The 27,953-nt window shown below is 42.4% G+C and overlaps 1 protein-coding gene across 5 annotated transcripts; it reads left to right on the top strand.

The window, feature by feature from the left end:
• Window positions 1–1,545: 1,545 nt before the first annotated feature.
• Window positions 1,546–26,214, top strand: MEAF6 (MYST/Esa1 associated factor 6). 5 transcript variants are annotated; one of them, XR_005022358.1, is made up of 9 exons: window positions 1,546–1,678; window positions 2,914–3,029; window positions 6,460–6,547; window positions 6,726–6,771; window positions 20,311–20,503; window positions 24,056–24,085; window positions 24,191–24,248; window positions 24,882–24,915; window positions 25,403–26,044. XR_005022358.1 is itself a non-coding variant. In XM_036872794.1 (8 exons), the coding sequence occupies exons 1-8, from the start codon at window positions 1,589–1,591 to the stop codon at window positions 25,409–25,411; spliced, it is 606 nt and encodes a 201-aa protein (XP_036728689.1). In that variant the 5' UTR covers window positions 1,546–1,588; the 3' UTR covers window positions 25,412–26,044. The 5 variants fall into 5 exon arrangements, 3 of the variants coding, with proteins under 3 accessions (XP_036728689.1, XP_036728697.1, XP_036728709.1); XR_005022359.1 differs by lacking the exon at window positions 24,056–24,085 and having other exon boundaries at window positions 25,403–26,214; XM_036872794.1 differs by lacking the exon at window positions 24,191–24,248.
• The last annotated feature ends 1,739 nt before the right edge of the window (window positions 26,215–27,953 follow it).

Below are 27,953 nucleotides of genomic sequence, written 5' to 3'. Positions count from 1 at the left end.
CAGAAAAAGCATTTGACAAAATTCAACACCCATTCATGATAAAAACTCTCAGTAAAGCAGGAATAGAGGGGAACTTCCTCAATCTGATAAGACTGAATACCTTCCTCTTAGGATAAGTAACAAGTCAATGATATCTTCTCAGGCCATTCTTATTCAACGTAGTACTGGAAGTCTAGCCAGCACAGTAAGGCAAGAAAAGGACATAATAAGCACACAGACTGGAAGGAAAAAGAAATAAATCTCACTATTTGCAGATTGTCTACATTAAAAGTCCCAAGGAATCTACAAAAAAACCTCCTGCAATTAATAAAGGAATTTAGCAAGACCCCAGTTTACAAGCTCAACACACAGAAGAAATCCAGAATGCAGCAGAGACAAAAGGATGGAAAAAACAGTGGGTAAAAAAAAATAAAGGATTCTTATGTTTAATCTAAGTTACAGAAGGAGAGAGACAATGAGGCAGAGGCATATCTGAAGAAAGATAGCTGTGAATTTCCCAGACCTGTTGAAAGTACAAATCCACGGATTGAAGAAACAAAGAATTTCAAAGCAAGGTGGGAGGGGAAAAAAAAAAAAAAAAAAAAAGAAAGAAGAATGCAAGAAAGAAGGAAAGCAAGCAAGCAAGAAAGATGAAAAAAAAAAATCCTACCTAGATTCCCAGTGAAATTGCAGAACACTGAAAAATGGAGAGATCAGAGATTGCAGAAGTAAGCAGGGGGCAGGTGAATACAAAGTTAATGGTATTAGACTTACTGATTTTACTTACATAGTCCTTATTACTTGCCAAGCCCCTTACATTAAGTGATTTACTTCTCACAGCAATTGTATTAGGTGGGCACTATTATTACCTCTATTTTATAGATGAGGAAGTTGAGACAAGTGAAATTTAGCTACCTGCCCAAGGTGACACAGCTTATCAATGGTAGAGGTAGGATTCTGAACAAGGTAGTTCTGGATCGTATGTGTCCTTAACTACCACACATACTTGTCTCCCTAAAGGGCAATGGGAAGCCATGAAAAGGTTTTAACCAAGGGAGTGACACCACATTTGCTTTCCAAAAACAAAAAATCCTGGCACCGCTGTGGATAATGGATTAAATGAGCTAGGGTGGAAACAGGAGGCTGTTGGAATAATGTATCAAAAAATAAGGAGAGCCTGGATGAATGAGGGAGGTGGCAGACAAAAGAAAATAGATTTGCGGGCTCTTCCGGAGTCGAGTCCACTTGGCTCGACTTGGTTTTGGATCGGATTAAGGGGGTGAAGGAGGGTGAGGATGGCACCCATGTTTCTGACTTGGGCAATTCGTCGGACAATGAAAGTCATTCACTGAGGAGACTTCGGAGAGGTCTGATTTTGGACACGGTGAATTTGTGGTGCAGAAACTCGGCCAGGACCAAGAGCAGAGGCCAACACTGAGGTCCTCCTGGCAGAGCGCGCGCGAGCCCGCGGGCTGGAGCTCAGCGCGGCACCGCGAGCCTCTGGAAGCCGCGAGCGCAGGCGCAGTGTGGCGGCGGGCGCCCCCTGGCGGGCGGCGGCGCGCAAGGACCGCCCCCAGCCTGGTGCCGCCACCGCCCGCCTCGGCACAACATGGCGATGCACAACAAGGCGGCGCCGCCGCAGATCCCGGACACCCGGCGGGAGCTGGCGGAGCTCGTGAAGCGGAAGCAGGAGCTGGCGGTGAGGGCTGGCACCGGGGGCGCCCGGGTGGGGGCCCTGTGCCTGCCTCCGCCTCCAGGACCCGGCCCCGCCGCGCCGCTCGTTACTCCGCCGAGGCAGCGCAGCGCAACGGCCGGGAGTCCGGCGGCCTGAGGACGGCTGCGCATGTCGCGGCCCGCCGGCGCCTCGGCCTCCCGGCCGTGCTCATCCGGAGCAGGGAGCCGGGGCCGGGGGCGGGGCGCGGAGCCGGGGAGGGGGAGGGGGACTAGGCAGGTGGGGGCGTGGAGGAAGGATGGCGCCAGGGGGTGGGGGCTTCCGTGCGGGAGCCCTGGAGAGGAGAGTGTCCATGAGCTCTGCGGGGTGGGCGAGGGCGGGCGGGTCCACGATCTTTGAGGGGTGGGGACCGGGCTTGTCGGCAGGCTGTAGGAGATTGGTTCGGGCTTGCCAGTGGGCTTTGGGAGGTGGCGTAGGAGACAGGTGTGGGAGGGGGACCCACACATCCAGGCAGGCCGTGGGAAGGGGACCCACACATCCAGACAGGCCTTTGGAAGATGGAGGGGCGCGTGTCCTTTTGGGGACTAGGAGTAGATCAGTTGGATGCGGTTTTTGATGGGCAGGGTTGTGATGTATTTGGGAACATCTTAGAAGGTGACAGGCGAGGGGAAGCGGACTCAGTCTAGGGAATTAGGAATTGTGACACGCACCCGGGACCCCTTGCACCCTGGTGGCTAAGCCCTCCCTCCCCTTGCGTTTTGGCTTGGGCACCGGGCGGCCCATCTTACCTGAAGCTGCCCTTCCAGGTTTCCATAGCAACCGCAGCCCAGTGCAGGCGGCCTTTCGGAGCCTGCAGGGAGGGGAGCGAGTTGGCGCTGGAAGGCTGATCACCCTTCCCTCTCACGGTAGCAGTATCTTTTATGCGTGGGAGTGGAGACTGCTCACGTTCTTCTTCCGCCCAGGTTCTTGACAGCTGGGTTTCCACGAAGCCCCTGAGTACATGCAAACTTCGGCATGGGTGTACATTTTAATGGGGACAGGCTCTTTCCATTCCATTTTATTCTTAAAGGGATCCAACAAGATGGGTCTAGACTGTCTTAGTCTGAAACAGCCTGCCCCTGTCCATGTCATCCTTCTTTCCACAAGGCTGGCTCTGTATAGTTGAACTTGAGTTTATAAGTCTGATATCCAGATTTCAGTTTGGTTGGCTTAATGCTTGCATGTAGAAGGCATTAACCACTTCCTTGTTTTTCATCTCTCAGGAAACACTGGCAAACTTGGAGAGACAGATCTATGCTTTTGAAGGAAGCTACCTGGAAGACACTCAGATGTATGGCAACATTATTCGTGGCTGGGATCGGTATCTGACCAACCAAAAGTGAGTGTCAGAAGCCTGTAGTGTTTGTGTTGTGCCCTAGTAATATTTGTGTTTAGGGCTATGTATGTTGTTGGTAGTGACTTGGCAGGGAGACAGTAGTAAAGTGGGGTGGACAGAGGTCTGCACTTGAACTTGGACTCTGGCTCAGCCACTGCCTCACTGAGTAACCCTGGACAAATCCTACATCTGTATAGTAGAGGAAATCTGGCCAGCGGCACAGGGTTGTGTGAGGCTTAAATGAGATACAGCATATCATACCGTACACACCAGCACAGCTATCAGTGTTTTCTACATTTTAATCAGTCACGAGTCCCACCCTCACAAGATTTGCCATACCTGTGTGCCAACTGTACCACGGTTTATTTAGTAATATTCTTGAAAACTTTCTAAATTTTTTGAAAATTTTCAAATCTAGAGAAAAATTGAAAGAATAGTTCGTGATCTCTTGATACCCTTCACTAGCATTCACCAGTTGTTAACTTGTTACCACATTTGCTTTCCTCTCTTTTTTCCCTTTATATAATGTGTATTAACACACACCCCTATATCTACACTTAAAATTTTTTTAAAATTTGAAATCATTATAGATACATAGGGAGTTGCAAAAACAGCACAGTTTTCTCCAGTGGTTGGGTTTTATGTAACCATATAGTACAATAGCAAAACCAGGAAATTGACATTGGTATAATGTATATATGTAGTTCTGTCATTTTATCATGTGGGTAGATTCCTGTAACTACCACTGCAATCAAGATACAGAACTTTTCCATCATCACAAAGATCTCCCTCATGCTACCCCTTTGTAGTTATATCTCCCCTTTCTCCCATATATATATGTATATACATTTTTTGCTAAACCATTTAAAAGTTAAAAGCAGATATCATGACATTTGCCCCAAATTATGTCAGCAGGTACCTCCTAAGAATAAGAACATCTTTCTTATGTAACCAACAATTATCATGCCTGGAAAATTAGCACTACATTAATAATATTATGTAATATACAGTCTTTATTCATATTTCCCTAATTGTTCCTAAAATGCATTGCTACCTTGTTTTGAACCAGTGAGTGTTTGTGCATTGCATTTGGCTGTTGTGTCTCCTTAGTCTCTCAATTTAGGAGCTTCACACCCTTTTTGGTGGTAAGATTGTTTATGACATTGTCTTGTAGAGTGTCCCAATTCCAGGTTTTTCTTATAGTGACTTCATGAGAGATCCTTTAAATATTTTTGGCAAAAATGTTGCATTAGTGATTTGTGTACCTCTTGTTGTTTACCTCTGTTTTATCAGGAGGCACATAATGACAGATTACCCCATTATTGGTGCCGCTAAGTTTGATCATATGATTTCACCATTGTAAAAGTTATTTTTTGCCTTTGTAATTAACAAGTAATTTCAGAGGTTATACATTTTATTTATTTTTATTTTTTAAGATTTATTTATTATTTATTTATTTATTTTATTTATCTTTGGCTGTGTCGGGTCTTAGTTGCGGCACGCGGGATCTTTCATGGCGGTGCTCGGACTCTTCATTGCGGCGTGTGGGCTTCTCTCTAGTTGTGGTGTGCAGGTTTTTCTCTTTCTAGTTGTGGCACGTGCGGGCTCCAGGGTGCATGGGCTCTGTAGTTTGCGGCACAAGGGCTCTCTAGCTGAGGTGTGCGAGCTCAGTAGTTTTAACACGCAGGCTTCGTTGCCCCACGGCATGTGGGATCTTAGTTCCCTGACCAGGGATCGAGCCCACGTCCCCTGCGTTGTAAGGTGGATTCTTTACTACTGGACCACTAGGGAAGTCCCTGGAGGTTACACTTTTTAGGCAGTGTGATTATACTGCTCCCCCCAATTTTTGTCACTGGTTTTAGTATCCATTGTTGATTATCTGAATTAATTATTATAATGAAGGTTGCAAAATGATGATTCTAATTTTACTGTTCCTTTTACATTTATTACTGGCATTCTGAAAGAAGAGTCTTCCCTTTTTATCTTCTTTCCCTTTCGTTCTCTTTCTCTCTCTTTAGAATCACTGTAGATGCATGGATTTAAAAAAAAACAACAGCGTATTGGGATCTAGTACTGTCACTTTGTAAAGGTTTATTTTATTTTTTAGTGTAAATTAATTTATTGAAATCTGTACAAAGAAGTGCACAGATCATAAGTGTTTAGCTTACTGACTTTTCACAATGCTAACATACCCATCATTATCCTTTTTGATGCTTAGTTTGTCCCAAACGTGGCCAGAGGGAGCCTCCTCAGGCTGATTTCTTTGTCCTTTTTTTTTAAAAAAAAATTTTTTAGTAACTTTATTTATTTTATTTATTTATTTTTGACTGCATTGGGTCTTCGTTGCTGCGCGCGGGCTTTTCTCTAGTCGCTGCGAGTGGGGGCTACTCTTTGTTGTGGTGCGCGGGCTTCTCATTGTGGAGGCATCTCTCCTTGCAGAGCACGGGCTCTAGGTGCTTGGGCTTCGGTAGTTGTGGCGTGTGGGCTCAGTAGTTGTGGCTCGCGGGCTCTAGAGAGCAGGCTTAGTAGTTGTGGCGCATGGGCTTAGTTGCTCCGCGGCATGTGGGATCTTCCCGGACCAGGGCTCGAACCCGTGTCCCCTGCATTGGCAGGCGGATTCTTAACAACTGCGCCACCAAGGAGGTCCCATCCTTGTCCTTTTCCTGTCTCAGACCTGGTATCAGTCATTTCACTAAGGAACTCTGGTTCTTTCTTTAAGTTTTATTTATTTATTTATTTATTTTTTAAATTTATTTTTGGCTGTGTTGGGTCTTCGTTGCTGCACGCGGGCTTTCTCTAGTTGCGGTGAGCGGGGGCTACTCTTTGTTGCGGTGCGCGGGCCTCTCATTGCAGTGGCTTCTCTTGTTGCAGAGCACGGGCTCTAGGCACGCAGCCTTCAGTAGTTGTGGCACGCGTAGTTGTGGTTCGCGGGCTCTAGAGCACAGGCTCAGTAGTTGTGGTGCATGGGTTCAATTGCTCCACGGCATGTGGGATCTTCCCAGACCAGGGATTGAACCCGTGTCCCCTGCACTGGCAGGCAGATTCTTATGCACTGTGCCACCAGGGAAGCCCTTTAAGTTTTTTAAACTAAGATTATTTAACAGAGATACTTCATAGCACTAGTCTGTGCTAGATGTTTTTAATAATAGGCATTAAAATAAATATATATTAAATGAAAATGATTGTGAACCTAAAGCTAAAGTAATCTCATGTGTCACAGTGGACCACATACCGTCCATTGGAAAACATTGCTGTCTACATAGGCATTCAGCCTGAAGGTCATTTTGGTCAATCCAAGTGGTGTGGAGGCATTTCTGTATGGAACTTGGTAATTTAAAAAAAAAAGAGTTCCTTACATTTGTCCTGGTGCGTCCTCAGCTTGAGCCACAGACATAGCTTGGTGCTTATAATGAGTTTCTTGTGTGTGTTTTAGAAACTCCAATAGCAAAAACGATAGAAGGAACCGGAAGTTTAAGGAAGCAGAGCGGCTCTTCAGTAAATCCTCAGTTACTTCAGCAGCTGTAAGTGAGGCGGGGGGATCTTTCTGTGGCCCATTGTTAAGGAAGACCTCCGTTAAGTTTCTGCGAGTTTTCTCTTTCCTGTCTGTCTGTGAGTTGGTTGTCTCTTTCCTTTCTGTCTGTGAGTGCTCTCCTGAGATCTGTGATAATTTTTATAGTAACTGGTGGTTTTTTCTTTTAGGCAGTAAGTGCATTGGCAGGAGTTCAGGACCAGCTCATTGAAAAGAGTAAGTTCATCTTTTTACTTTTTCATCAGTTTATTTTTAAGCTACCATCGCCCCTATATTTAATTCCTATCCAGTGGTGTATCTGAAGACTGCATCTCTTGTTCTTGCCTCTTCTTTCTAGAAGTTAGGAACCCTTTTGGGTATCCTTAATTCTGTCTTTCTTTGGGGGAAGAAACTACCGTGTCCATCCTGCCTTTTCAGTCACATGAAGGTTGACTTCACCTGTTCAAAGACACAGAGATATGTCTTCACTCCTGTTGAGTCTTAGGGAATTTTTTTTTTTTTTTTTTTTTAAATTTATTATTTATTTATTATTTTTATTTTTGGCTGTGTTGGGTCTTCGTTTCTGTGCGAGGGTTTCCTCCAGTTGTGGCAAGTGGGGGCCACTCTTCATCGCGGCGCGCGGGCCTCTCACTATCGCGGCCTCTCTTGTTGCGGAGCACAGGCTCCAGACGCGCAGGCTCAGTAGTTGTGGCTCACGGGCCCAGTTGCTCCGCGGCATGTGGGATCTTCCCAGACCAGGGCTCGAACCCGTGTCCCCTGCATTGGCAGGCAGATTCTCAACCACTGCGCCACCAGGGAAGCCCCGGGAATTTTTTAAAGTTAAAAAAACCCTTTTATCATGGAAAATTTCAGACATATCTAATAAATCCTCATGCACCCAATTTAATAATTCTTAGGAAATTCTGATCCTATGAACAGAATGTACCTGTGTGTTCTTAAATTTAAAATGGAGAGCAGGTAGTATTTACTTTGTAGAGAAATTGTATCATTCTCTGTATGTAAGCCATACAGTCTAACTCCTTTCTAATTTCTAGTGATGGGACTTAGAACTGCAGGTTTATCTTTCTGTATCAGACTCTATGTAGCTGTATTGGATGCTCTCCCTGTGGGTCGGGTCACTCTGAAACACACCCTGCTTTTTGTATTGTGGCTGGTGGGTATTTTCACATGGCATATCTTTTTGTGGGATCAAGTTCTCTTGTTTGCATTACCAGGGCATTGGTTTGCGGAGAAGGGATTTTGGTAGTATGGGAATTAGAACTACTCAGTGACTTCAATTATTATCTCTATGTACAGATTTCTGAATTTTTAGCCCTATCCCTAACTCCTTTCCTGAGCTTTAGTCATGCATTTCTAGAAAATTCTAGAAAATGTCTTCTAGACATTTCCACTCAGATGGTCAGACTCAAATATTTTGTCTAAAACTGAGCTCTTCTCTTTCCTTCAAAATGTGTCTGCCTAGTTGTTTTGTTTCACAGTACTTCTGTTCTCTGTCCTTCAAAACTTTGTAGGCAGCTTTGACTCCTTTCTGCCAGCCTAATCAGTTGGACCAAGTCCTTTTGATTTTTTCTTTCATTATGACTGTCAGTTAAATCTTATTTCTTCTCCATTAATACCACTTCTAGAATGTAGAGCCATTTCATCTGCTTTGTGGAGTAACAAGACTGGTTAAGAACATTCTGGACCTTACTCCTATGAGCTGCGATGGAATGATGTCTGACTCCTCAGTTTTCACAAGAGCCTATTATCCTGCCCCAGGCTTAGCGGATAGTTTAGTATATGGCTCTGTACCTAATTACCCACACAGAAGGGGTGTGCCTAGATACTGGTCAGGAAGACTCCTGAAGCCACTGCTTTCAGCAGCTTGACTTGAGACAAATACTGACGTATTGAAGATTTTCTGGAGCATGTGGACGCCATCCATTCCCCTAAGATCTTCCCCCTGGATTGAGCCCCATTTCTGGAATATATCATATTGGTATTCCTTGGTTTTCCCTATAAAGTTGCACTTAGTAACATTTTGGTCCTGTAAAATGTGTCACTCTGTTATTGTAAGAGGACGTTGCAAATGTTTATTATCATTACTAATTATTATCTCCTTTAGGAATAGTTGTTTTCCCTGAACGACTAGTTGGTTTTTACTGAAAACTTGGTAATTGACTGTTTCCCTCTTTCTATGGGTGCTAAAATGCTTAAAGCCAAATTTAGGGTTCCTCTCTAGAAAGCAAATAGGAATTTATAGCATGTGTTTGGGGAATGAATCTTAGTACTACATCCAGCTTACTTTCTTCTTCTGTTCCTCTTTGCTTTACTTAATCTCATTTTAAATTTATTTTATTGGATTTCATTCTTATTGGATTTCATTCTTTTAATTTATCTAGCTTGGGTTTCATTGGACTTCATGAAACTATGGTTTGGTATTTTTTATCAGTTCTGGAAAATTCCCAGCTGTTACCTCTTCAGATACTGTGTTTGCTCCATGCTCTCTCTCTTCTCCTGGTACTCTGGTTAAATGTAAGTTAAACCTTCTCTCTCATTTCATCCTTTATGTCTTTTATTATCTTTTCTATATCTTCTTTTTTGTCTCTGTGCTGCATTATGGGTAATTTTTTTTCTGACCTACCCATTCACTAATTCTCTTTTCAGTTGAGTCTGATTTACTGTTAAACCGTCCCTTGATTTTTAAATCTTTTATTATACTTTTAAAAAAAATTTTTTGGCCATGCTGCGTGGCATGTGGGATCTTAGTTCCCCAACTGGGGATCAACCCTCACCCGCTGCATTAGAAGTGTGGAGTCTTAACCACTGGACCAACAGAGAAGTCCTATTACTACATTTTTAATTTCCAGAAATTCTACTTAACTACTTAAGAAATCTGCTATGTGATTTTTATATATATATATATATATATTTTAAATTTATTTATTTATTTTTGGCTGCGTTGGGTCCTCGTTGCTGGCGTGGGCTTTCTCCAGCTGTGGTGAGCGGGGGCCACTCTTCGTTGCGGAGCATGGGCTCTGGGTGCGAGGGCCCCACCAGTTGTGGCACGTGGGCTCAGTAGTTGTGGCTTGCGTGCTCCAGAGCACAGGCCCAGCAGCCGTGGCTCACAGGCCTAGCTGGTCCACGGCATGTGGGATCCTCCCGGACCAGGGCTCGAACCCGTCTCCCCTGCATTGGCAGGTGGATTCCCAACCACTGCACCACCAGGGAAGCCCCTGCTATGTGATTTTTTAGTACCTTTCTTTGCAGTTGTTTTCAAACTTGCCTTTTACTTTTTTTTAATAAATTTATTTATTTATTTATTTTTGGCTGCATTGGGTCTTTGTTGTTGGGTCTTAGTTGCTGTGTGCGGGCTTTCTCTAGTTGTGGCGAGTGGGGGCTACTCTTAGTTGTGGTGCGCGGGCTTCTCATTGCAGTGGCTTCTCTTGTTGTACAGCTTGGGCTCTAGGTGCGCAGCTTCAGTATTTGTGGCACACGGGCTCAGTAGTTGTGGCTCACGGGCTCTAGAGCACAGGCTCAGTAGTTGTGGCGCATGGGCTTAGTTGCCCCATGGCATGTGGGATCTTACCAGACCAGGGCTCAAACCCATGTCCCCTGCATTGGCAGGCAGATTCTCAACCACCGCGCCATCAGTGAAGTCCCTACTTCTTTAAGTATAGCAAGCATAGGTTTTCTGTAGTCTGTATTTAATTTCAGTTTCTGAAGTCTTTAAGAGCCTCTTTCTGTTTGTTGTTTCTGCTGTTGTATCACTCATGAAATCTAATTTCCCTGTGTGCTTGTTGGTTATCTTTGTGTACTTCTGTTCACTATAGTTAAAAGTATTTGTAGAATAATTTGACAGCTGGGATGAAGGTGCTGTCTTCCAGAGAAGACCTATGTTTGCTTCTGCTAGGACTGCTTGGACCAAGTTCAAGGCTTGAGGGTCCCCAAAAGATCCAAACTTTAATTCCAAGAGAGGAATGAGGAATGGTCTGCTTTGCCTTTCACTCTTTTTTCCTTTGTACAGAGTCTTTCCGTTGTCTCAGAATTTTTGTATAACAGATCTTGTGGAATGACTCCTGTGTTTTTGATCTTTGGTGGCAATGAAGAAAACATCCCTTTCTCTTAGAATTTGTACTTGTATATTCTCAGATCTCAAAGATTTTGGAGTTTTGCACTTTTGGCATTTATTTTTGAACTGTTCTGAAATTTTCCTCAAAAAAGGCACTACTTTTGCTTCCTCTGGCTTCTTATGTACCTACACTAGAATGAGACTGGATTAGCATGGTCCCAAAGGGGAATTTTATGCTAATTAGTGAGGCATTGTATATTTTTCTAAAAAGAATAAAGTAAAAGAAAAACAAAGCAGGCAGATTTTATCCAGTTTCCTGTAAAGGATCAGCAGTCTCACCTGTTTGTTTTACTGGGCTTCTCTGAAGCTTTCGTCAAAGCAAACCCCTCTAGCATCTGCATCATTGCACAGGTAAGTGGACAGCTGCATGAGCATTGTTCCGGGTGTCTTCCTTTCTGCCTTTAAACGTTTCGTGCTGATCAGAAGTCACTGCCGCGGCACTATTCAGTAGCTAGTCCTTTAAGTAGAGCATCTCATTTGTAGATGTATTTAACTTAAAATTTGACGTTATTTGCTCCAAGAATGAGTTGCTCAGTTTTATGTCAGTGAGAGGCAAACACGTGTGTCTTTTCATGGTGGCAGCAGCAATCGATTGACCGACTTGCTGCTGTACCTTGATATGTTGTAACCCAGTCCTCTTGCTATCCCTTCTCTTCTGCTTCCGTGAGCCGAGGAAGGAAATGATTATTACTTTGTGCTCTCACTTTGTACATTAACAGCGTTTAATCTAGTCTCCCCAGCTCCAGTCCCTCTTATAAACCGCTTCTAGCCTAATCTTAAAACACGGGTTTGCACAGAGAACTCAATACCCGTTAGTTGTTTGGTGTTACTTCCCTGTTCCGAAATTCTGGATGCCTTCATCTTGTTATGTCCAGCTAGCAGCTGTTTTACTGCAAATAACCCTGACTGATTGCTTGGAATTTGACTTATGTGTTTGTAGATCTCAAAGATGTTGAGATTTGAACACTTACTGTGTTCCGGACAGTAAGCAAACACTTTACATTATCTCATTTAATCTCTAAAGCTACTTCTTGAGGATAGGGAACATGGCTGTAGCCCCAAGCATCTAGCCCAATGTCTCGTCCATAAGAGGTGCTCAGCACGTGAGAGAAAGAATTACTATTTTACAGATGGGGAAACAGGCTCAGAAAGATTAAGCAACAAGTCAGTTTTCTTAACATCCCCTCATATTGTCCCCTGTGTTAGATCCCCTAGTCTGACAGTTATGACTCCGCTCAACCTGTCATTCCATTTCACCTGTCATTTCTCAAGCTCTCTGTTTAAAAGGTGTTGTTTGACTTATTTGTCCCAAATACCTTGTGTTTTCTCACCTCTGCACTTTTTTGCATGTGCTACTTTTTGTACTTATTTTGGCTCTCATTTTTCAAGGTCCAGTTTAAATTCCACCCCGTCAGTGAAGCTTTTCCTGAATAATCTGCTCTTTCTTCTCTGACTCGCATAATACTTAGTATCCGTATCAGCCCTTTGGGACATCGGTTACTGCCTGGACTCTGTTCACAGGGCTTTGATTTGATTTACGCTGCTTTGTTTGTGTTTGCACGTGTGCGTGTGTACGCGTGTCCCCACTTTATAGACTATGACCAATTCCTCCATCCATTTACTCAGAACTCCCATAGCAACTGGCCCCAAATGAGTGAATAGTTGGTTTTGCTCCCCAGTGTCTTTGAGTAGAATTGCAACACAGACAGAATTTGCCGTATCTAACTTGCCTTCCTTACTTGTTTCCCACCTTTTTAGCTAACCCTTCTCTCCCCTGTGCCCAGCCCCTCCTCAGTTAGTCCTGTGTCCCTTCTGCAATCCTGTCTGTGATCCAAAGCTTTTGTGACTGCATGCCCTGGTAGCCTGCTCCTTCCCCAACTAGTGCCTCCACCGTTTGCACTTTCAGAGATGACAGTTTTTATCTGAATAAATAGGACTGAGTAAGGCAGAGGAAGGCTGTCCTGACCGTACATTTCCATCTTAGACTCATCTGTTTATATTTCGTTAGATTTTTTTTTTTTAACTTTTTAACCCTTTTGTGAGGGTTGTATGTATTAATATATTTGAAGTGTGTACAGCAGTGCCTGGCTTATGGTAAGGACTGTCTGTGTCAGCTGTTGTTAGCATCTTGCAGTCTTATTTATTTATTTTTTATAAATTTATTTATTTTATTTATTTTTATTTTTGGCTGCATTGGGTCTTTGTTGCCGTGTGTGGGCTTTCTCTGGTTGCGGCGAGCGGGGGCTACTCTTCGTTGTGGTGCGCGGGCTTCTCATTGCAGTGGCTTCTCTTGTTGAGGAGCACGGGCTGTAGGCGTGTGGGCTTCAGTAGTTGTGGCACACGGGCTCAGTAGTTGTGGTGCAAGGGCTTAGTTGCTCTGCAGCATGTGGGATCCTCCCGGACCAGGGCTCGAACCCGTGTCCCCTGCATTGGTAGGCGGATTCTTAACCACTGCGCCACCAGGGAAGCCCTATTTCTTTCTTTCTTTATTTGGCTGCGTCAGGTCTTAGTTGCCACACGTGAGATCTTTATTGCGGCATGCAGAATCTTTTTTGTTGCAGTGTGCAGACTCTTCATTGCGGCGCACAGGCTTCTCTCTAGTTGTGGAGCATGGGGGCTACTCTTCGTCGCAGTGCGCAGGCTTCTCACTGTGGTGGCTTCTCTTGTTGCGGAGCACGGGCTCTAGGCATGCGGGCTTCAGTAGTTGTGGCGTGCGGGCTCAGTAGTTGTGGCTTGCGGGCTCTAGGGCTCAGGCTCAGTAGTTGTGGCGCATGGGCTTAGTTGCTTCGTGGCATGCGGGATCTTCCGGGACCAGGGCTCGAACCCGTGTCCCCTCCATTGGCAGGCGGATTCTTAACCACTGTGCCACATGAAGTCCCACATTCTTTTTAAAAGCCAGAAAATATCCCCTAGTCTGGTTGTTCCTCCTCTGTTGATGAATATTCCCATCATCTCCCTTTTCCCCCACTATGAACAGTGTCACAGTAAACATCCTTGTACCCATATGCTTTTTTGCAGTGGAATTTTAATTTCTGTATGACAGTGTCCCAGAAGTGGCACTACTGTGTCAAAGAATGATTTTCATAAATATAGCCCAGTTACTTTCTGTCGTATGAAGGGAAATGTATATTTGGTCTTTGTCCCCTTTCCTGGCACACAGCTCCTAAAACTCTTGGACTCTCCAGAATATTAAGAATGACTAGCATGGGACTTCCCTGGTGGCACAGTGGTTAAGAATCCGCCTGCCGATGCAGAGGACACGGATTCGAGCCCTGGTCCAGGAAGATTCCACAAGCTGCGGAGCAACTAAGCCCGTGCGCCACAGCTACTGAGCCTGCGAGCCACAACTACTGAGCCCACGTGCCACAACTACTGAAGCCCACTTGCCTAGAGCCTGTGCTCCGCAACAAGAGAAGCCACCGCAATGAGAAGCCCGCTCACCACAACGAAGAGTAGACCCCACTCGCCTCAACTAGAGAAAGCCCGTGCACAGCAATGAAGACCCAACGTAGCCATAAATAAATAAATAAATACATAAAAAAATTAAAAAAAAAAATAAAGAATGACTAGCATGCAAAAGAGTAGTCTTTTGTATGCTAATGAGATGACTGGTGGCCGTGTTCACAGCCCCTCCGTCGCCCACAGATAGCATCAGATGGGGGCTGGTCACCCAAAAGACCAGTCCTTGACTAGAAGTTTGGAACTTTCAGCCTTAACCCTGAAACCTCCAGGGAGGGGAAGGGGACTGGAGATTGTGCTCATCACCAATGGCTAGTGACTTAATTAGTCATGCCTGCATAATGAAACCTCCATAAAAACCCCTAAATGATGGAGTTTCTGTTGGTGAACATGGTGCAGTGCTGGGAAGGTTCCCAGCCCAGAGAAGGCAAGGAAGCTCCACGCCGCTCCCCATACCTTGCCCTGTGTGCCTCTTCCATTTGCCTGTTTCTGAGTTGTATCCTTTGTAATAAAGCATGTTCCTGATTCTAGCAAATTATTGACCCTGAGGAGGGGGTTGTCGTACCCCTGATTTATGGCTGGTCTGTTGGATGTCTGGGAGGCCCAGGACTGGTGACTGGTGTCTGAAGTAGGGGGCACTCTTGTGGGACTGAGCCCTTAAATTGTGGGTTCTGCCCTGACTCCAGTAGTTAGTGTCAGAATTAAATTCAAGTGTTGGTGTCTGGGGAATCAGGGAATTGGTTGTTGGTGTTGGAAAACACCCTGGACTTTCCAAAAAGAGTCTTGCCATTCCCATTCTTAAAAGCATATCTTGGGAGGGCCCATTACAGATACATTGGGGTAAAATAAGGGGGAAAAAGATTACGTTTAAACTCTTTCATTAGAGTGAATTTTGAATCTACGCAAATGCAGACAAAACAATGAATCCCTGTGTACCCATCACATGGCCCCCAAATCATCACACTGTGGCCAGTCCTGTCCTATCCACACCCTACCTACCCTCACCTCCAGCCCCTGTATTATGTTGAAAAATCTCAGAAATCTACCCCCGTTTCTTGTATACATATTCTAGTATGTTGGGTTTTTTTTTAATTTTTTTAAAATTTATTTTTGGCTGCGTTGGGTCTTTGTTGCCGCATGTGGGCTTTCTCTAGTCGCGGCGAGCAGGGGCTACTCTTCGTTGCGGTGCGCGAGCTTCTCTTGTTGCAGAGCACGGGCTCTAGGCGTGCGGGCCTCAGTAGTTGTGGCGCACGGGCTCAGTTGCTCCGCAGCATGTGGGCTCTTCCCGGACCAGGGATCAAACCCGTGTCCCCTGTATTGGCAGGCGGATTCTCAACCACTGCACCACCAGGGAAGTCCCTTTCAGTATGTATTGCCAAATGATAGTTTTTAAATTGTGGCAAGAACACTAAACATAAGATCTACAGATTTTTTTTTTTAATTTTTAATTTATTTTTGGCTGTGTTGGGTCTTCGTTGCTGTGCGCGGGCTTTCTCTAGTTGCGGCGAGCGGGGGCTACTCTTCATTGTGGTGCGTGGGCTTCTCATTGCAGTGGCTTCTCTTGCTGTGGAACATGGGCTCTAGGCGCACAGGCTTCAGTAGTTGCAGCGTACGGGCTCAGTAGTTGTGGTTTGCAGGCTCTAGGGCGCAGACTCAGTAGTTGTGGCGCATGGGCTTGGTTGCTCCACGGCATGTGGGATCTTCCCAGACCAGGGCTCGAACCCGTGTCCCCTGCATTGGCAGGTGGATTCTTAACCACTGCACCACCATGGGAGTCCAGACCTACAGATTTTTAAGTGCACAATACGATAGTCTTAACTACAGAGTTGCACTGCAGATCTCTAGGACTTAATTGTCTTGCATGACTGAAACTTTATACTCATCAAACAGCAACTCTCCCCTCCCCCCTCCCCCCAGCCACTGGCAACCACCATTCTACTTTCTGCTTCTGTGAGTTTGACTGTTTTAGATACCTCATAGAAGTGGAATCATGCAGTATTTGTTTTTCTGTGGCTGGCTTATTTCACTTAGCATAATGTCCTCCAGGTTCATCCATGTTGTGGCATATGACAGGATTTCCTTCTTTTTAAGGCTGAATAATATATTCCATTGTTATGTATATACCACATTTTCTTTTTTTTTAAATACATTTATTTATTTATTTTATTTTTGGCTGCGTTGGGTCCTTGTTGCTGCACATGGGCTTTCTTTTAGTTGCGGCGAGCGGGGTCTACTCTTTGTTGCGGTGCGTTGGCTTCTCATTGCAGTGGCTTCTCTTGTTGCGAGCATGGGCTCTAGGCTCATGGGCTTCAGTAGTTGTGGCACTCGGGCTCGGTAGTTGTGGCTTGCAGGCTCAGTAGCTGTGGCACACGGACTTAGTTGCTCCACGGCATGTGGGATCTTCCCAGACCAGAGCTCGAACCCATGTCCCCTGCATTGGTAGGCAGATTCTTAACCACTGCACCACCAGGGAAGCCCTACCACAGTTTCTTTATCCGTTCATCTATTGACGGACATTTAAGTCGTTTCCATATTTGGGCTATTGAATAATGCTGCAATGAACATGGGAGTACAGATATCTCTTCAAGATCCTGATTTCAGTTCTTTTGGATAAATACCCGTAAGTGGGGTTACTGGATCATATTGTAGTTATATAAATGATAGGCCCTTTACACTATAATCACACTTAAAAACTCCCAAACAGAACATTTATTAGTACTGCATTTCTTTTTAATGCTGAATATTACAGGCATACTTTGTTTTATTGCACTTTGCAGATACTGCATTTTTTACAAATTGAATGTTTGTGGCAACCCTGTGCTGTCAGATGATGTTTAGCATTTTTTAGCAATAATATATTTTTAAATTAAGGTATGTACATTTTTTTAGACATAATGCTGTTGCACACTTAATAGACTACAGTATAGTGTTAACATAACTTTTATATGCACTGGGAAACCAAAAAATTTGTGTAACTCACGTTATTTTGATACTCGCTTTATTGTGGTGGTCCAGAACCAAATCCACAATGTCTCCGAGCTGTGCCTATATTCCATTGCATGGATATACTACATTTTATTTATGCATTCATCAGTTGATGGACATTTTGCTGCTGTGAATAATACTTCTGTGAACATTTATGACCAGTTTTGTGTGAACATGTTATCATTTCTCTTGGATATATACTCAGGAATGGAATTGCTGGTGATTTGTTAACTCAGTGTTTAATCTTTTGAGGAACTGCCAAACTGTCTTCCAAATTGGCTGTACAATTTATATTCCCATCAGCAGTGTTTGAAGGTTCTAGTTTCTCCACATCTTCACCAACACTTGTTACTGTTTGTCTTTCCATTATAGTTACCCTAGTGGGTAGGCAGTGCTATCTCATTGTAGTTTTGATTTGCATTTCCCTAATGGCTAATGATGTTGTGCATCTTTTCCTGTGCTTATTGCCCATTTGTATATCTTCTTTTGAGAAATGTCTATTCAAATCCATTGCTGATGTTTTAAATTTTTTTTTTTTGTCTTTTTATTTTTGAGTTCTAAGAGTTCTTTATGTATTCTGGATACAAGTCTTTATCAGATATATGATTTGCAAATATTTTCTCCCATTCTGTGGGTTGTGATTTTTTTTTCTTTTTTTTTCTAGTTAGCATTGGTTTATAACATATAAGTTTGATATGTACAACATTATATTTTGACTTCTGTATATACTACAGTGTTCTCACCACCAAAAGTTTAGTTTCCATCTGTCACCATATAGCTGACCCCCTTTGCCCATTTTGCTCTCACCTCACCCCTGTGGGTTGTTTTACTTTTTGGGTGATATTTGCAGTTCAAGAGTTTTACATACATGATATAGTTCACTTTACATATTTTTTCTTTTGTCATGCTTGCTTTTGTGGTCTTATCTAAGAAACCATTGCCTAATCCAATAGAGTCTAAGAGATTTATAGCTCCTACATTTAGGTCTCTGATCCATTTTGAGTTAATTTTTGTATATGGTGTGAGATAGGGTTCCAATTTCATTCTTTTGCATGTGGATATCCAGTTATCTTAGCACCATTTGTCAAAAGACGATTCTTTTTTCATTGAATTGTCTTGTCATTCTTGTTGAAAATCAGTTGACCATAAATGTAAGGATTTATATCTGGACTCTGAATTCTGTTCCCTTGACCTGTATGTCTGTTCTTACGCTCGTACCATGCAGTCTTGATTACTCTAGCTTTGTATAGTAAGTTTTGAAGTTCTTGTGCTAATTTTTATATGAAATCAGTTTTCCTGAACCTCAGGACAGGGTTGGTCAGTATACTTTTTCTAGCTTCCTAGTTTTAGAGCTCCTTCTTCTGTTGTTTTCACGAAGTGTTCAAAAATAGGGTTTCATGATTGCTGAGATTTGCTTCTGTTTCTCTCTTCTGCTTTTTTGGGATTGCCTCTTTCTTTTAGCTCTCATATCCATGTGCTACTCAATTTGAAATCTCTTCCCAGTAGTTTGTAATACAAAGACGTAAAAAGAAGAAAGGTGGTCCCCTGGTTCTGCTGTCCACATAACCCCTTTTGACAATTTTTAGAAACGGGTAATGTATGTACATATTTAGGATTCTTCAACAGTTCAGGAAAGTGAAAGTCTTCTCCTCCCCCATCCTTTTGTATTAAGAGTTTCAAGAAATTCCTTTCAGGAAGAAGAAGTATACATTTACCAAAATACATGTAATTTTTCTTAAAAACGTATTTATGCAAATTGTTCTTGAACTTGCTTATTTAATATATCTGAGGGATGTTTTAAAATTGGGAATATGTACAAACAGTAAATGCTGGAGAGGGTGTGGAGAAAAGGGAACCCTCTTGCACTGTTGGTGGGAATGTAAATTGATACAGCCACTATGGAGAACAGTATGGAGGTTCCTTAAAAAACTAAAAATAGAACTACCATACGACCCAGCAATCCCACTACTGGGCATATACCCTTAGAAAACCATAATTCAAAAAGAGTCATGTAACACAATGTTCATTGCAGCTCTATTTGCAATAGCCAGGGCATGGAAGCAACCTAAGTGTCTATCGACAGTTGAATGGATAAAGAAGATGTGGCACATACACATATATACAAAGGAATATTACTCAGCCATAAAGAGAAACGAAACTGAGTTATTTGTAGTGAGGTGGATGGACCTAGAGTCTGTCATACAGAGTGAAGTGAGTCAGAAAGAGAAAAACAAATACTGTATGCTAACACATATATAAGGAATCTAAGAAAAAAAAAATGGTTCTGAAGAACCTAGGGGCAGGACAGGAATAAAGACGCAGACGTAGAGAATGGACTTGATGACACGGGGAGGGGGAAGGGTAAGCTGGGACGAAGTGAGAGAGTGGCATGGACATATATACACTACCAAATGTAAAATAGATAGCTAGTGGGAAGCAGCCGCATAGCACAGGGACATCAGCTCGATGCTTTGTGACCACCTAGAGGGGTGGGACGGGAAGGGTGGGAGGGAGACGAAAGAGGGAGGAGATATGGAGATACATGTATACATATAGCTGATTCACTTTGTTATAAAGCAGAAACTAACACACCATTGTAAAGCAATTATACTCCAATAAAGATGTTAAAAGTAAATAAATAAATAAAATTGGGAATATCTGTCAGCTGAAGGGTATTATTACCACTTTTAAAATAATGTTCTTAAGGCTTCTCAGAGTAACTTAGGTAATGGGGCTCTTCTCCTCCTGGGCCCTTTTTCTTGATGGAAAGTCAGGATTCCCATGTGGTCTGGGGAAGGAATCAGGGCCAGCTGTAGGATGTTTTCCCAAGGTCATCTCTCACCTCCCGAAGACCTATGTAATGTTTTTGATAATGCTTCTTGTGTAATTATTAATCCCATTAGCATATTCTTGTTTAAATAACCTTTATGTAGCGAGGTTATCTTGGTTGTATGGTCCAGTCTCCCAGCTGTCTTTAGGTCTGTTGCCTCTGGTTACATTGTTTCAGATTACAAGTTTCTCAGGAACTCTGATAACTTTGACTGTATGTATCTTCCTGTCAGTTAGAACATATGGTCCTTGAGGGTAGGAAACAAGTCCTTTTCTATGTGTTAGTGCTCAAAAAATCTTTCCTGACTGATGGACAAACTGCCTGAGGAGTACTGATGATGCTTTGGGGGACTTGTGTTTATTCCCTCCAGGGGAGCCAGGAAGTGGGACGGAAAGTGATACTTCTCCAGACTTCCACAATCAGGAAAATGAGCCCAGCCAGGAGGACCCTGAGGATCTGGATGGATCTGTGCAGGGAGTGAAACCTCAGAAGGCTGCTTCTTCTACTTCCTCAGGGAGTCATCACAGCAGCCATAAAAAACGAAAGAATAAAAACCGGCACAGGTCAGTGGTAGGGACCACCTTTCCCCACCCCCTCTGCCCCCACCCTATCCCCACCCACTTAGAGCTTCCGTGACCATTGCTGTGAAGGGACTTTAATAGAATAAACATTCTTCAGGATTGGTGTGGTCTTTCTGTTGCTGATGGGAAGAAATTCATTTGGTCCAAGTGAAACAGGCTAATTTTTCTCTAAGGGAGGAATTAGTGGGCATTAGAGTAACTGTGAAGGAAGACATCCTTCTCAAGTGTTTCTAGTGTAGAAGAATTTGATTCCATAAAACTTTTGTTTAATACAGTGAATTTGAAATCCTTTCAGAAGAGAAAAAGGGAAATAGAAATGGAATCTGTGTACTAGTGTTTGGAAGATGCCACTAGCATGTGTTGGGAAGCTGAAAAGTGGGATAAGTCTTTTGCTCCTAATCCTGACCCCTGCCTATTCTTATTCCCTGGAGGATGGACAGAACTGATCTGATAGTGGCTTTATGCTTTTTAAATACAAGTTTTTTGATTGCTTAAGATTTCTCTATTTTTATATATCTTTGTAAAATGCTGATTTCGGTATCAGAGGAACAATATAAGGGCTATAAGATACGAGAGCACCTTCCTAGATAATGTTTGTTCACTGTGTTTTTTTTGCAGTGCCTAATGAGATAGGAATCACATCAGTGGACAGAGAGGTCACGTGCCACCCAGAGAGGATTTTAGCATTCACTCTGCTTGGGGTTTATATGATAATGCCGGGGCCCGTGAGCTCAGATAATTGGAAATTATACAGCTGAACTCAGAGAGGGTAATGCAGTAGTTTCTGGAGGAAGGAATGGCCTCAAACCTTCTTCTGGGAGGTATGAAAACCAGATATCCACCAGGTTGGCGTTTGTCCTGCTCCTCTTAGGAGCTGCATGCTGAGGAGATGAAAGGGGTTGTGCAAGGAATGGGTGGGCTTCCCTGTGCCAGTCAGTTTGCTTCTGGGCTGGATTGTCCCATAGAACATTCCCTCAGGCACCCAGGATATTACAATTGTTACCTTTGCCAGATGTGGCATACAGGGATAATACAGAATTAACTAACGGGTTTAAGCCTCCTTGGCATCAACTGATTCTTTAATTCTTTTAAGAGTTTTTCTTGTCAATGGTGGTGGTGGTTTTTAGACCCAGAAATAGTATATCCTCCAGATAGTGACTAAGGACTGCAGCTTAACATTTTTCTGCAAACCAGAAATCACCACGCCAATCTCATAAGTGCAGTAAGAGAGAGCAAAAATTGCATCTCTCTCTCTCTTTTCTTTTTTTTTTTGGTAAGGCTACAGCTTATTTAATCACTGTGACAGGACTGACGCTAGTTTATCATAAACAGCAGAGATCCATACTCTTAAAAATATTTTTTTAAATTGTCAAAATAAAAAGGTCATGCTCTGTGTTGCTTTCATTAAGTTTACACCAGTGTCATTTTAAATGGGATAATTATTTTCCTATTTCAGAGTATCTAGAGGAGGGGTAAATTCCTTGAAAGTTTCTGGGACACTTTCTCCATCCCTGGTACACTAGACTCTATTGATAGCTATTGTTTATTTCAGGTAATACCTTATTTTCCTTAATGATAGCATCAGCTGATAAAAGGGAATTAGGCATTGAACTTAACTTTCTTCTTGCAGATTGCTGGTAGATTTCCATAGTAACAGCATTTCCTACCCTTTCCTCTCCTGGCCCTAGGAACTAACTCCTTCCAGAAAAATACTAGGATTTAAAAAGATATTTGATATTAGTTATTGCCTTCACAATGGGGCTTTCTGTTTGGAAAGCAGGATCCTTTTGTCGTTCCCCAGGTTCAGTATCCTGCTGGGTTTCTCCGTTGGCCTTAGGGACTCACCTGCCCCGAGGGAGGATAGTGGAGCTGATTTGCCTTCTTTCTGGAGAAAATAGGTTTAGCACACCTTCTCAGATTCCTGCCATCTTTAGTCAGGAATTGTGTTTGGCCCAAACCCCTCACCCCTGACTAATGTCTTAGTGGGTCTGACAGATTGGGGGACAGGGGCGGGGGAGCACTTTGTCTACACATGTTTGTAACTTTGCTCCCAGTACAGTGTCATTTCTCCTTCAATGTACCACACCCCATATTGCCAGATAAAAGTCAACAGTAAATTATTTCAACAAAAGTCTGAATACCCACCATGTGTAAGACACTGTTTAGTGATGAGTAAAGCAAAGTGGAAATAAATATAAATAAGTACCCTAGCAAAAAAGAAAGAACTTTGAATTTGTCCTCTTTAGGAATATAAAAATCTATCAAATAATTTTTAGCATTCATAAATGATCACAAGATTCTAAAGTCTTATATTTTACGTGATATCTGAATGATAAGTCCCAGTGTCTTTAAAGAAAAAAGTTGAAATCAGTATAACCTATAGCTGCTCTTACAGGTTTTTGATACTGTACCAAGCTCTAGAATTCTAGGTAGTTTGTGACGTTTTCATGAAGTAGGTACAGTCTACTTCTTTAATTTCTGAACAAAGTTAAGTTAGGCTGAAAGTTAAATTTCTGACAGTTCCTGGTTTGTACACTTACTGTATACTTTTCCCAAATGTCCTAAGTGAAACTGTTGCATAAAGGTTATTGAAGTTAAGCTTTCTTCCAGCTTCACTCTTGCAAACATTGGTTAGGAGGCAATACAGCCGTTTTGCATATTGTTTTACCTTCTGTCTACAGTCTGAAAGGCTCTGGAGCCAGCTAAGGAGCTGGTGTCGTGCCCCTGGTTAACGTTTGCTTTGGAGGTCTGCCCAGCCCATGGTCTGTTAGCGGTGATGGCCCGAAACGGCCTTCTCCTCTAGGCTGCTCCCATCTGGACCCTTACGGCTTGGGTGCTTGTGGATGTCAACTTCCCTTTGTTTCAACAGGTGCACTGCAGACTTCGGCGTTCCATAATTGTAGCCCTGACATAAACCGTTAACTGCCCTCACCAGTTCAGGGGCAGAGTAATATGCCTCTGTGGTTTTTGGAATTAGACTCTGATTCAACCCTTGGCTTCTAGCATGAATGCAGAGAAAAGGAGTACCATGTTTGGACATGCTTAAATATAAAACCCGAGTTAGAAATTGCAAAGTGTTTTTTATTTTCAAAAATGTATGATATTTTTATCTTTCATTTTAGTGAAAGTATATTATGCTGAGTTGTTGGTACTGTCTTCAAAGCACTTTTCATTATGTGACTAAACCCTTTGTTCTCTATTTCTTCTAAATGCCGTGTTTATTTTTCATTATAATTAAATATTTTAAAAGTTCTAACTCTGAATCTGGCAGTTAATAGAAGGCCTGCAGGTATCTAGTTTTCTAATGAAATAACTTTTCTTTTTATAGTCTGTTCTTCTGATATGAAATCCATTGAGGGAAGGGAATCTCCCAACCACAGAATCTTTGGTGCTTTGATGTTTGAAACTTTGTGGCTTAAGATTCTTAAAAGTGATTTTGTTTCTACAAATCTTGCTAGGGTGTCTAATCAACTAATTTATTCAATTAGGATATTAATTTCTATTGCTTTCTTCCTTTCAAATGCTGCCCCTCAGCCCGTCTGGCATGTTTGATTATGACTTTGAGTAAGTTTGATTTGAATTAGTATTTGTGCTGTGTTGTTTAGTGTGTAGAGACAAATATGCCTTTTTGAGACCTTTCTAACCCATAGTTTATCTGTTTAATTGTAGGTATGTATATTAGGTTAGGCTGGGAAGTTTTTTTTAAAAACAGAAAAACGTGATGGAGGTAACATTTTATTTAATAACTTAAGCAAAATTAAGTAAACTTCACTTTTATGTATTTTAATTTCTTTAAAAATAGATAACCTTTACTTTGATTCATATTTAAATTGATATCCTGGCTTTGCTTCATAAGGAGATTGATAGTTTAAGATCTTGATATTTTGCTCTGGAAAGATTTAAAAATTGAAATTTGTTGAATTTCTTTTGTGTTTCATGTCCAGGAATACAAACTCCTAGTCTCTTTCCTGTTCTTAATCACTGGGTGTCTCAGTGATTATCAGCACCATAGTTGCAGAGCTAACACATTAACGTAGAGCATGCCCTCTTAATCCAAGCTCTTTAACGTGTAATTTTGGAATAATCTTAAAAAATTGTACGACTTTTATAACTGCTATAGTGTATTTCTTTTTGAGTCATCTAAGTTTACCTTGTGGCAAGAGTATCTGCTCATGTTTTTAATAAATACCTGCTTAATAATATCTGGGTAAACAACTAAATATGACATAGTCTAATGAAGAATGTGGATTTTACTTAACCAAATAGTCTTTGTTATAGCTTGTGCCCTATGCAGTAGCTGATTCTTGGACCCGTTTTCTGTAAATTAAAATGCAAATATCTTTTATCTTTCCTATCACAGGATTGATCTGAAGTTAAACAAAAAACCACGAGCTGTAAGTATCAACCAGACCATTTGAGAGAGGCTGGTGATTTTTGTAGATGGTTAGAAAAACGTATTTGTCTTCAGAGCTTGAGTGTTCCTAATCTGGGGTCACAGTTCTTGTTTTAAAGTCTGGGGTATCCATCTGGATGCACTTTGGCTTTTAGGTTTGTGTACTTTCTTTATATTTTGGAGAGAGAAAGGCTCACACATTTTTTACTGAAGAAAAATTCCCTTTGATCAAATAATGAACTGTTAATACTACCCCTCCTCACCACCCCCACGCCTCTAACTGGTGAGTTCTCAGGTCTAATAAGGCAGAACTGATGTTTCTGTCCCTTTGTGGACTCAGAAGACAAGCCATTTTCGATGTGAAATATTGTCTGTCATATTTGAAATAGAACCTTTGGCTACAGAGCAATAGCCTAGCAGGGTTGTTGGTGAGAATTTATCAATGTTCTGCTGAGAATAAGTTGGGACTTTTGTTTTTCTCTCTTCAGGATTATTAGAAGACTCATTAGTGCAGAAGCGTCCAGGCTATAGAGCCCTGCTTCCCTCCTCCGACCTCACAAAGATAAACACCCCTCACCTGGCTGCGTGGCCATCCATCTCTGCTTTCCCAGACCCGGTGCCTGTGACTCTGAGTAGTTTGTTCTGAAATGTGGTGACAAACAAGTCATTTCTGTATGACCATATCGGAGCATTTACTTTGTGTCATTTTCAGTAACAATTGCAGGAAGACCCAAGACATTGTTTTAATCCCAGCAAGTTGCTAACTGTGCATTTCTCCCTTCTTGGAACCAATGTCTCCCCCGGCAAACTGGCCGGCACCAGCTTCATCTGTGATGCGCATCGAGAAATGTTCTCTAGATTTGTTTTATGCTGAACGTAGAACAGGTCACATTTCAGAGGGAGGCTGTAAATATCTGGCGTTTTCTTATTTTGTTTGTGTTTTATCATTTTTCTATGATTGTTTTTACCATCTTATTTTCTTTTGGGACTTTTTGTAATGCCATTGTACAGCTCATACCTTCCTGCTGACATATCTGATAATCTGTTTCGTGCAGTTGCCAATATTCTTAACTGAAAATAATTTGGTTTACCATAAATAAAATGGGGACTTGACTTTCTGTTTTTTTGCAGAGGGAAGGTAAAGAGTGTTTGTTTAATAATTACCTATCTTAAATCTTTTTGAGTTGGAAGCAGTTTCATGTTCAAGGAACAGGAAAAGCTGAAAAACATAAGTTTAAATCAGTCCTTTTAAAATAGGTATTTTTATTCTTTTGTATAAATAAAATTTCACAGGCTTTGACTTCTCATCCTTCACTTTTAAACTTGAGATTGTTTTTTCACTTACTTATTCGTATCATGCCTTACGGAAGTTTCTTTTTCCATCTTTTCTCTCTTTGATGGTATTTGCCTGATTAAATATTGCTCTAAAAATCACTAAGGCAAATGGAAAGGCTCTAAATTGTACCCAAAGCTGATAACGCCTGGAGTCCTTGAGCAAAGTGAATGACAGGATCACCGAGAGGCCGCGATGCCCAGCAAATGCCCCTTCCTTTCAGGGTGGATGGGCTGAGGAACCCGTTGACGGTTGTTACCTGCCTCTGGAGCAGCGGCCATCCACCTTGGCTGCACATTGGAATCACCTGGGATGCTTACAAAAATAGCAGTGCCTGGGTCCCACTCCCCAAGACTCTGACTCGGGTACAGCCTCGTATTGGGGATATTCTTTCGAAGAGTCCCTGGCATTCTGATAAGAAACCAAGTTGAGAACCACTGCATTAGGAGACTGGATTGTTCGATTTAAATCCTGTGTCATGAATCAGTCTAAGGGATAAGCTGTGGGGCCTCACCTTTCCTTTGACTCTATTTAGTCATAGTCCTTTACTATGTCCATATCTTTGTTAGAAAAAATATGTTCCATTTGTGGCAATATTGGTAGAGCTGAAATACGGATGGCGTCTGTTATCCAAACACGTCTACCTTGTCAGATGTGCAAAAGCTTCCTCTTGTTCTCAAATAAACTTTTTTTTTTTTTTTTTGACTCTGTGGCTATTTAGATGTCTTTGCCTATGTCTTTGGTAGCAGAACTTCAGGGATTTTTTTAAGGAAGTAGTTTCTTATATAGATTGTTCTTTAAAAACAAAACAAAACTAAAAACAATGGAAACCAGAAGCTTTCTGTATCCTTTTTTGTCAATCTCCTTTCCCGGGAGGGAAGGATGGGATCCCGGTGGTTTCCTTAACTCTGAGGACAGCACACAGCAAACCTGAAGATATTTCTGACTCTCACAGTTTGACTTTTGCTAGAGATAGAGTAGGACTACTCTTAAAAAGATATATTATTAAAAGCATATCTATGTATATGAATACCTCTATGTATGTATAATCACGGTTAGAGACATGGCTTGCTTTATACAAATTTTCTCTATAAAGTTTAATCATTGACTAGGAGACCTTACAACTTCCCTGTAAGTTGGCCAGACATACTGGAGATACAAGAGTCTTGAGAGATCACTTAGGTTCCCTACGTTGGGCTGGTTTAGGAAAAAATGCCGGGAGATCCCTGCCTACCATACTTGTGATATTTGCAACTTTGGCTATCAGCTAAGCTTAAGTTTGCTTGAGTTTAAAAGAGGATAAGGTTATGACCTTGATCAAGTTATTGATTAGAGGAACAACCGTCCTAGCGGAGGAACACGTGTATTTAGGTGGCAGTTGCCCTCGCAGTTCCCATCTGCGACACTTGGTGGAGGTGGTCTGCTGGGTGGCCTGTGTCCTCCCATCTTAGCCACCGCCACCAGTGACCCCTGCCCTGGAACGGCTGCCAGGACCACTGAGAAGGTACTGCCTTCACCAGCTTGGTTGGGTTTGGAATAGTACTTGGCTTCCAGTCTTTAACCTTCTCATCTCTAAGATGGGAATAGGTTGTCCTTTGCTCCTTTTGGTAGTTACAAGATACTAAAAAAAAATCCAGGCACTTTATGTCTTATCCTGGGAGGATGGTGCCTGTATAGAGCTTCCTAGGGAATCTCAAGTACCCTTT

Source organism: Balaenoptera musculus, chromosome 1, assembly GCF_009873245.2.
Source record: "Balaenoptera musculus isolate JJ_BM4_2016_0621 chromosome 1, mBalMus1.pri.v3, whole genome shotgun sequence".
In the NCBI taxonomy this organism is placed as follows: Eukaryota; Metazoa; Chordata; class Mammalia; order Artiodactyla; family Balaenopteridae; genus Balaenoptera; species Balaenoptera musculus.
Note: the sequence above shows the minus strand (reverse complement) of the source record. Positions and strands in the feature narration are given on the sequence as shown.

What these genes read in the sequence shown, in the direction of transcription:
- MEAF6 (XM_036872794.1), top strand. Translation starts at nt 1,589, where the DNA reads ATGGCGATGCACAACAAGGCGGCGCCGCCGCAGATCCCGGACACCCGG. An exon ending in AAGAATAAAAACCGGCACAG is followed by an intron (nt 20,504 to 24,055) that starts GTCAGTGGTAGG and finishes GCTGCCCCTCAG; the next exon opens with CCCGTCTGGCATGTTTGATT. An exon ending in ATGTTTGATTATGACTTTGA is followed by an intron (nt 24,086 to 24,881) that starts GTAAGTTTGATT and finishes TTCCTATCACAG; the next exon opens with GATTGATCTGAAGTTAAACA.